The sequence below is a fragment of the Bos taurus genome, chromosome 10 (assembly GCF_002263795.3).
Source record: "Bos taurus isolate L1 Dominette 01449 registration number 42190680 breed Hereford chromosome 10, ARS-UCD2.0, whole genome shotgun sequence".
Classification (NCBI taxonomy): Eukaryota; Metazoa; Chordata; class Mammalia; order Artiodactyla; family Bovidae; genus Bos; species Bos taurus.
Window position 1 is genome coordinate 35,938,013 of NC_037337.1, and position 9,849 is coordinate 35,947,861.

Here is a 9,849-nt window from a genome sequence, read left to right on the forward strand (position 1 = left end):
GATGACAGGTTAAAGAAGCTGGCACTGTTTAGTTTGGAGAAGAATAGGGTGAGAGGATTTGAATAGGGGCTGCAAGTATATTTATTCTTCGGTATGGAAAAAAGTGACAGGCTGTTTTCCTACTCCACTGGGAGCCAAGCAAGAAGAAAGAAGTTTAATTTGCAACAGAAGAAACTGAGTGCATTCAAGGAAGCAGTTGGAAGGAGGCTTTGGGTTGGATGGACTCACGTGGAATCTTTACTAATAATTCACCTTGGTATAGCTGATAGGAACAGTCCTACCAGGAAGGTCAGAGAGTAAGGGAGAGAAGAGAGTTCAACATCCAAAGACAATCCAGGGGTTTCGACTTAACAGGTCATCCTGCATGATGGGCTCTGGCCACCGTGGGAGCAGAATGGGGAAGGAGTGGTTGTCTTTTCCCCATCAGCCTGCAGAAGGCAATAAGCACTCCACACGTTCAATGTCCTTAAAATTTCTCAGAAAATAAGTCCGGCTGGCCATTGCTAGTGGCAGACTCGCACCTGAGCTTCAGGAATCACCTGGCTATGGTGCTGCAGTTCCAGACACTCAACAGCACACTCAACTCTGGCAGCCACTTGACTTCCGTGCTGCTGAGGAGGCAGGGAAGCAGCGTTGAGGTGGGACTTCTTCGTAAGGGGGCATGGTGTCTTGAAACTAAGAAGCTGGAGAAATGGAAAAGATAAAGATGGTTCAGCTCCACAGAATCTGAAGCCAGAAGCCAGGAGGAAAGATTCACCCACAGAACTGCATGAGAACTGTCTTCTCCCCACCCGACCCCCGCCACTCCAAGGCAGTTCCCCCATACCCATTGAGATATCCAGGCGGTCCATAGACACAGCTCTGGGAACTAAGGAAGCAGAACTCAAGGAGGAGAGAACCAGAAATTTTAGAAAATCTCACAAACAGGCAATGCAGGCGGGGGCGGAGAGAAGACAAAAGAGAAGTGGCTACCGAGAGTCCGAGCTTAGAGAGGGGTCCTCAGCACCTAAAGGAGGGATGACAAGCCCCACATGGGAAGGGTGGCAAGGGAACACCGCCCAGGCTGAGACCTGAATTGGGTCAGAGGAGGGGAAAGCCCTGTAAGCCGCTCCACCGGTTCAGTGGAGCCTCTTGAGTCCATGGATCAAGCCTAAACCCGGGAGCCAGAATCCCCCTAAAGCGGGATCTGGGACCTGTTGCAAACTTCAGGACTAAGGTGGGAGGAGAGTCTGGAGAACCAGCTCAGCACGTGTACTCTCCCGACTCCGGAATCTAAGAGGACAGAGAATCGGGAGAGCGCCTGAAGCCCAGGCGGGATGCGGCTGCAAGTGGAAGTGAGGGCTAGGAAAGGAACCGACCAGCTGCAACCTCAGTGCATTCTCCAGGTTCCTGGGCTGCCTACGCCAGACGTGGGCCAGGCTGCCTAGGAGTAAAGGGGTCTGAAAGACCCGCCCGGAGGGTACGTGGAACGGGGCGCGAGTCGAGAGCACCAACGTGAAATCACCCCCCGCCTCTGGAGGTAAACTGAGGCCTGGGAGCGGAAGCCGCTGCTGCTAAATAACCTGTCACTTCGGGCAGTCTGAACACAGAGGGGAGGCGCCAGAGTTGACAGCTCCGCGCTCCGACCGCCCCTCCCCGCCGGGCTCCCAGTTCACCACTCCGCCCTAAAAGACGCTGTTCCCCTTTTAAAGAAGCGCCGGAGGCTCCCACCCTCGCCGCGTCAGCCCGTGCGGGGCTGCGGCGCCGTTGCCCTTTTAAGAGACAGCCTCTGTTAACCCTCTCTTAACAGGGCGTCCCGGCGGGGGGGGCTCCCGGCGCCCGCCAGCAGCCAGCCTCCTCCCCGCGCGGCACTTCCGGACCCCCGCCGTTGCCCTTTTAAGAGGCAGCCCCCAGCAGCGCTTTCCCCCGCCCCTTGTTGCCGGCGCGCGAGGCGGGGGAGCCCGGCTGGAGTGGAGAGCGCTGTCCGCGCGGCCACTGGAGACCGGGCGGCCGGCGGCCGGGCAGGCGGCGGCGGCGGCGGATGGGGACTTGGAGTCGGGCGACTGTGGCGGCTGTGGCTGTGGCAGCAGCGAGGAAGCAACTGACGGGCCGGCGGCGGCGGCGGCGCTGGCGGCGGTGACTGGTCCAGGCCCCGGCGGCGGCTGCAGCGACGCAGTGGCGGGCTGCGGGCTGGCGGCGTGAGGAGCGGCTGCGGAGAGCCGAGCGGCCGGGAACCGAGGGCGCCGGGCCGCCCCTTGCCCAGTCCTTGCAGGCCGCCAGGCCCCCTCCAACCGGGGCCGTGGAGCACCGGGGCAAAGGCCGGGGCCCCCCCATGAAGGAGCGCGACGCGACCCCGGCCGAGCGGGGCAAGCCGGCCACCTACACCGGGGACAAGAAGGCGAAGATGGCGGCCAAGACCAACAAGAAGTGGGTCCGGCTCGCCACCGTGTTCGCCTACGTGCTCTCCGTGTCGCTGGCCGCCATCGTGCTCGCCGTCTACTACAGCCTCATCTGGCAGCCGGTGGGCGCCGGGACCTCGGGGGGAGCCGCCGGCCCGCCCCCCGGCGGCTCCAACGCCACCGGCCCGTCTGGGACTTCGGGGGCGGCGGCGGGGCCCAACAGCACGGGATTGTCCCGCCGCGAGGCGCCGCGCGACGCGCCCCCGCTGCAGGCGGCGCGGCCCGTGTCTCCGGAGCCCTCTGCAGACAGCCCCCAGGCCGGGCCGCTGGAGCAGCCGCGGGGGGCCGAGGAGGACGAGGAGGAAGCGGCGGCAGCGCCGGGGAGTCGTTGAACCCCTCGGTGGCAGGGGCGGCCGGAAACCATCCTCCCCAAGCCCGGAGGCAGGACTTTGCAGCAGGACCGGGCGGGGAGCCCGCGGAAGTGACCCCCACGGGAGTGAACGCCTCTCTTCCTCCGATGATCGCCGGCTCGCCCCAGGGGTGAGGGCCCTGCAGCTCATCTTCAGCCAAGGGACCACTATTCCCCGGGGGCTCCGGGTTTGGTCTTCCTACGGACGGTGCTGCGCCAGGGCCCTGAGCCATAAGGGGGGTGGGGGAGGGGTGGGGAGATCCCAGCACTGAACCCTTCTGCGCCGCTAGCTCTTATGTATCCTACGTGGAGGGGTGACTTGGGCTTTCCCCCAAGACTTAAAGAAAGGAGGGAGCTGTAGGGGCTCTTCTTTAATAAGCCGAAGCTCTTGCAAGGAGGCAGGCACGGAAAGTAGTGGAGCTCAGGTACGTCAACCTAGTTGCAGTGGCCACAGATGCATTTAATTTATAGATCCCTGTATATAGTTGTTGACATATGCACTAGAAGCTATAATTACATAGAACTACATGTATCCTCCCACACCCTGGGTAGCTACTGACTGATGGGGTTAAGCAAGGGCTATTTGCTGGCCCCCAAAGTGCAGCTAGCCAGAAGGGCATAAACACTTTTTCATTACCCACTTTTTTACCTTTTCCCCCTCCTATTTCAGAAAGAGGTTTATGATACAAAAGAGTATAATCGTTCTCAAACCTGTTGAAAGGACAATGGAAAACCTTTGAAGAAGTAGAAGCAGTTTGGGGAGGGTGAGGAATGTACCCATCCCCTCCTCTTCCCACCCTAGTGCCCCCACCTAAGAGGCTTTCTATTCCAGCCCTAAGTATCTGGATACCCGCCAGGGAAGAAAGGAAGGGAAAGAGCAATGTCTCTGTGCTTCAACCCTTGGCCTTCTCACAGAGGTTAGGAAGAGCAAGCTTTTGTAAGTAGAATGGATCACAAATGTTTTATCTTTTTTTTTTTCCCTGTTCTTCAAGGTTAGGTCTTGTTCTGTAATCACCTTCACCTTCCCTCTTGCCCTGAGCCTGTGGTGACAGTGTAGCCCTGTGATAAGAATGAAATCTGTTGTAAATCCAGAGCTTTGAGCACATCCTCTGGTTTTGAGTTGTACTATGGAACTCGAAGGGCTGAAAGATGGGCTTCAAGCTCAGGATTGTGTTTTGATAGCCAGATAATAGACCACCCATGGAAAGTTAAACTGGCTAGTCTTTACCTCTCCTGATAAGCCCTACTTACACACAGCCTATACTTTCATTGAGATGAGAAGCAGTAGGTGAAATGACAGATTTGTAAAGCTAGCTCTGGGGCCACAAGAATTCTACATCCTCAATTTGGATTCCATTTCCTTCAGCCACTTGCTTTTAGGCAATTGAGTGTGGGTAGTGACAAGATATCAAACCCCTTCATGTTTCCTTTTTGGGAAATGAGGCACTTTAAAACAACGACAACAACTTATCCACCTGAGTCCTGAAACAATTTGTCTCTCCAGTTTTCTGGCCTATACTCCAGTTAGCTCTGATCCAGGTTTACAGGACCACAGCCTCGATTTCAGCCATGTCCTGCTGTGGGCAAGATAAAAGCAGCTGAGCTGTCATTGCCTAGGGGCAGGCTGGTAGCACCCCCAAGGTGTCTTGGCTGAAGGAGATTTCCGAGCACTTGACTTTGGTCATCAGGAAGCCTTTGAGACCTTTTTAAATTTTTGGTGAGGGCCTGGAGGAAGAAACATAGAATGCCACTTTATAACTTCAATAATAACCTGTAATTTATATTTATTGTGTGAATTTTTAGTCCTATATTTTAATAATTTGTAAATCGATCTCTTATTCCAAGAATCCTTTGAACTGGCAGGAGAACATCTGGGAGTCCAGTCCCCTGTCCCCATTCTGACCCCTGCATTCTGGACTGTTGAATCCACTTTGGGATGGATCGGCGTCTAGAGAGACCACTTGTGGGTTCAGCTGTTGGCCTCCAGACTCTTAACACCTTCACTGGAATTGGGACATCAGCTCCAGCCCCAGCTGTGAGCGTGACCAGAGACATTATTTATAATTCAGCCATTTAAGATATACCTGTACTCAAAAAGTCCTGTATATTTTTTAAAAGTTTTATTTTTCAGGTGAACAAAAATACATTCTAAGAACTCTACGTCAGCCCGTGTAAGTTGATCGTTTCTCTTTTCATACTTCTTGGGGAAGGAGTTAGAGGTTGAAAGAGGCAGTGGTCTAAGGTGTGGTGGATGGGTGATGATAAATAAGTGTAGGAGGGAAAAGAAATTGCTCTAATGTTCTCTGTGCCTGATGGTTTGACCAAATTGATCAGTGAAGGGTGGCAGGAATCCTCTTAGTCCGGAAGCAATCTCGGGGTGGGAAGAACAGTGATATCTAGTTCAGCTACCTTTGGCTAACCTCACACTGGTTGGAAAAAGTTCTTTTAAAGGACTCTGAGCAGATGCCTAACTGAGGAAGCTAAGGGACCAGTAAGCGTGCATTTAAGAATTATTATAAACACTGAGCTGGCTGAGACCTAGAAGATCAGCTGCCTGATAGAATCGCTGTTCTCACCTTTAGACCATTGGCCCCTAGAAAGCTCAAGAAGCGCTAATATTGGGGGAGACAAATGGATGCATCTGCAGTGGTTGGTCAGAGCGTTGTCTACAACAGAGGAGGAGGCGAGAGAGCCACAGGGCAGAGAGAAGGTGTGGGTTGCTTCAAAGGTGAGGCTTTTCCTTCCCTAGAGCAAACAATAAAAGACTTGTGGGTGAAAAGCACAAATATGAGGGATTAGTTGTGCTGCAAAATACACAGCAAGCAATTGAGCTCAGCTCATTATTAGACAATGCTGCCCTGCGCAAACCAGAGTGAGAAGCCAGTGTCGGTGGAGCCCCCTGAGGCCTGCACTTCTCCAGAGCTGTTGGGGGTGGCTGCTGTGCTTTTATATCACCTTGTAGTCCACAGGGGAGCCAGGAAAAGTCCGCCCTTCTTTTCTTTCTTTCTTGAACCTACACAATGGCTTTCTGTGAGAGGGCTTGGTAAGGCAGAGCAGAAGGGGAGTGAAAGAGTTTCCAAGGTTTAGCCAGCCCCTCCTTTCTGGAGCCAGGAACATGTGGCTTCTGCCATTGAACACGGCTTCACACATTGGGCGCGTATAGCAGTGTGTGCAGCGGGAACCTGCTGACCAAAGTGAAGGGCACTGCTCCACCAGAGCAGGGCCTGGTGGTGAGAGCAGCGGTCAGAATCGGTTTATTTTCAAGGGTTAGAAATTAGCTGCAAAATTGCCCATCAGGTTTTGAGCCAGGAAGAAGTCTGGGCAAGATTACTTTCCTTTTAACTGCTTTGCACCAGGACTACCTGGACCATTTCTAGGTATTTGCTTATATTACAAGTGACTGTATGATTTATTTCCTGACAGCCTGAATTTGATGAAATAACCACCTCTTATGAAAGTGTATTTTGGAGAATGAGGGGTTTGCCGAGCCGTTTAGACTGGGCTTGTGTGGGTATCATTTCTGTCCCCCATTGTGCTGAGGAAGGGTTTCTCTGAAGTTTCCAGTATAAGAAACATTTTTCTTCCTAACAGCTCTAGATTTCCACACATATGAGACCACAGCTTTGGAATTTTTTCTGTCTACCTTGTTTTTTGCTTTTCACTAGGGAGTCCTAAGATAGTGTGTTCTTGCATTGAGTATTTATATCCTGTTTTGAAATGCTGAGTGGAGAGCATCAGCTTGTTTCTACATGTTTCTTTAAGGGGAACTGAAAGGTCAGGTCCCAAGCTTTAGGGCTACCACAGCTATTTAAAAGAGGTAGTAACTGTCCCCCCCTTCCTGTGTGCAGAGAATGGAGGGATTTCTGGAATTGCAGTGCACTTACAGAAGGGCCACCACGGTACTCTTTGTTGATCTCCCTCGGCGGAGGGAGGGACCACAGTGGCCTTGTTCGTTTCAAAGACCAGCACAGGGCCTGCACACAGGAACAGGCACTCAGGGTTGTCGATCATCTGCTTGATGTGTGTTGGCTAGAGCCAGCCCTAGTGTCATTGTGGTGTCACCATCGTGATCCACTTGTGTACCTACATCCACAGTCGATAACCTGGGTTCAGGGGTGAATTGCTAGATGACAGCCTCACTGGCCACTCTGGTCAGAGTTTCTTCACTGCCAAGTTGAGGGGCTTGGGCTTGGCTGCCTCTTCTCGCCAGGTGCAGGAAGTCCACAGTTGGGTTCCATGTGGTGCTGTTAACAGAGCAGCATGAACTATGTAACCCCTCCATTGTCCCCTTTGTTCTGGCTCCGTGGCCTAATCGTGAGTTATAAAAATATCTGCTCTACAGACAGTTTTTTGGTCACATTATGTCCCATAGGACATAGCCTGTGGGTTTCTACTACCAGAAAACCGGTGTTATGCTCTTTTTTCCCTCCAGTAGCTAATTTTAAAAGACAAAGACAAAATTCTTTTTTTCAACCACACACCCAGACTCTACCAGGCCCTCTATCCTGAGTGCAGAAACAGCCATGGCTCCCAGCAGCACACCGAGCATGTGAACCACCAGAACCAAACCAGCTTCCCGTGCCAGTGCCATTCTGTAAACAGTTGATAGACTACTATGGGGCCAGAAAATTACCATACAGTGTTTGCCCACAAGGGATGTATAGTCATTCCAACAAGACTCTAGTCTTGTTACTTCTCTGTTTTCTTAACTTATCTGTTTTTGCAATAGCCTATCCGTTAATCAATGACAAGATTCTTTTTTAAAAAAATATTGATTTGGCTTCACTGGGTCTTTAGTTGCAGCTTGCCGGATCTTTGGTCTTCATTGCAGCATAAGGGATCTTTAACTGTGGCATGTGGGACCTAGTTCCCTGACCAGAGATCAAACCTGGGCCCCCTGCATTGGAAGTATGGAGTTTTATGCATTGGACCACCAATAAGTGCCAGCAATAAGATTCTAATTTTTCTTAGAACATTTTCCATAAACTGCTACCATTATTTCAAGAACTCTTTATTTATCGCTTATAGTGTGCCAAGCGAGCCTCAGAAGTCCCCAAACCAACTTGTTCAAAAAATTGGTTGTTGGTCACCAAGGATTTCCTTTTAGCCATCCCTCTCTGCTAGCTCAGTGTTCAGAGGATGAATTGAGGCCTCCTCTCACTTCGTCCTGGAGGCCACCTGTCCCTTTAAGCTCCCTGCTAGTAGTCTGGGTGTCTGGGCAGTGTTGAGTCACAGCCAGTCTCTGAGCTGTAGGCAACTCACAATATCACCAGGACCCAGGCTGACCCGGCAGCGGGCTCTGGGGAGGGACCCCTGAACTGGAAGAGACACAACCTACAGACTCAACATTGCATTAGTTATCACCCTTGACCCCTCTCTTTCCTTCTCACCAAATGGGAATTCATGAGAGCAGATGGAGCTAATAGATATGACAGGGCTTGGAGATCTTGGGAATAAAAGTACAGTATATCCACATGGGGTAATTAATATATTTTTAAGGGAGTGTCTGTCCCTTTGGGCAAAAATGCTGCATAGAAAGAAATGTGAAGGAGCAAGGAGTAAACATTACACCAGAGCCCAGATCATCAACATCAGCATCACCTGGGAACTTACAAGAAATGCCATGGCTTAGCTCCCATCCCACAACTACTGAATGAGAAAGTCAGGAGATGGAGCTGGGCAGGGCGTTAACTAGGCTTCCAGGTGATTCGGATGCACACTAACATGTGAGAAGCACCAGCCCACTCTCCCTCTGATTCAGTAAGTTGGGGTTAGGGTATTACTGTTTGGACAGATGGTTATCAAAGGTGACTTTTGACCTTCCTTCTTGGTTGAAGCCAGCTGCCCTGCTGGGGGAAGAGGAAGCACTGTGTCCCTAGAGTTTTAAAAGGGAAAAAGCCTTCATTGTTGGTTCTTTTTGAAGGTTGCAGGAGAACTTGCCCTGGAAAGCTTGTTAAGAAGGAGGCAGGCCTGAAAGAGTCCTCTCTCCCTGTCCCACAAAGATACTGATGTGTTTGCCTGACCTCCTGCCTTGGGGCCTGCTGCTCCTCGAGCCAGTCCTTAAAAGGAGCAGTGGGTGCCACATTTGTTCCTTCTGGTGCCAGGTCTGTGCTATTTCACTTTGCTGGCGTCAAGTGGATGCTTAATGAGAGGCCATGACGCAGGCCGGCAGACTCGTTGAGAGAAAGCAGCCTCGGACTGTGCTTTCTGCAGCTTCTCTCACTGCCTTCCCCAGCCTCCCATTCTCCCCCCACCTCCTGTGGGGCTGTGGTCACCGTGTGTCTGCTCTTCCGCATAAGCCCTGATAGCCCTCGCTCAGGACAAGATGCTTGTAGGGTCTGTGGACACTGATAAATGACTCAAGAGGCAGAAGTGAAGCGGTGCCTTTCGTTTCTCCTGTTCCCTTGAACTCCCTGCCCGGGAGTTATCTTAATCCCCCAATTAAGAAGATATGGCCATATTGGGATTTGGGGCATTTCCCTTATTCTTTTCTGGGGCCAGTGCCATCTTTTCCTTTTATTCCTGTCCTTGAGGCTAGGATTTGGGGCTGGAACTGATTGGTGGTCAAACCTTCCAAACTTGGACCTTTTTAGATAGCTGGGGATCCTCCACTTCCAGGGATCCCCAGTTACCCATCCCTTGATTATATGAAAATACAGACATGCTACTCCTTCGGGTGGTAAAACTTGGGGAGGCATGAAGCCAACTCCACAAAGGAGTCTGTTTCTGGGGAATGAGTTTGTGAGATTGCGGCTGATGTAAACAGAAGAAAAAAGGAAATGCCTGAACTGCAAAAGCCAGTGTCAAAGTTAGGGGGAAAAGTTGAGGACATCCTTGTGATCCAGTGGGTGGATGAGGGCAAAGAACATTTCCTGTAAGAGGAGAGTCGCTTCGTGATGCTTTTAACTCACCCAGACCACCCCAGGGAAGTAAGGCAGCTTACTGTCCTAGAAGGGAGTGCCCTTTACAGACCGCCCCTTCTTTTGAGAGTGCGTTGACCCCAGTGAAGATGAGACTAGAAGAGGAGGCAATGGAAAAGATAGAAGACAAAGTAGACCAAGA

General features: G+C 51.7%; 1 protein-coding gene across 1 annotated transcript; it reads left to right on the forward strand.

Annotated features, from left to right (window-relative positions):
• The first annotated feature begins 1,976 nt into the window (after window positions 1-1,976).
• INAFM2 (InaF motif containing 2) lies at window positions 1,977-4,947 on the forward strand. The gene has a single exon (XM_010809213.4). It carries the CDS (start codon window positions 2,312-2,314, stop codon window positions 2,768-2,770), a length of 459 nt encoding a protein of 152 aa, XP_010807515.1. The 5' UTR covers window positions 1,977-2,311; the 3' UTR covers window positions 2,771-4,947.
• Window positions 4,948-9,849: the final 4,902 nt, after the last annotated feature.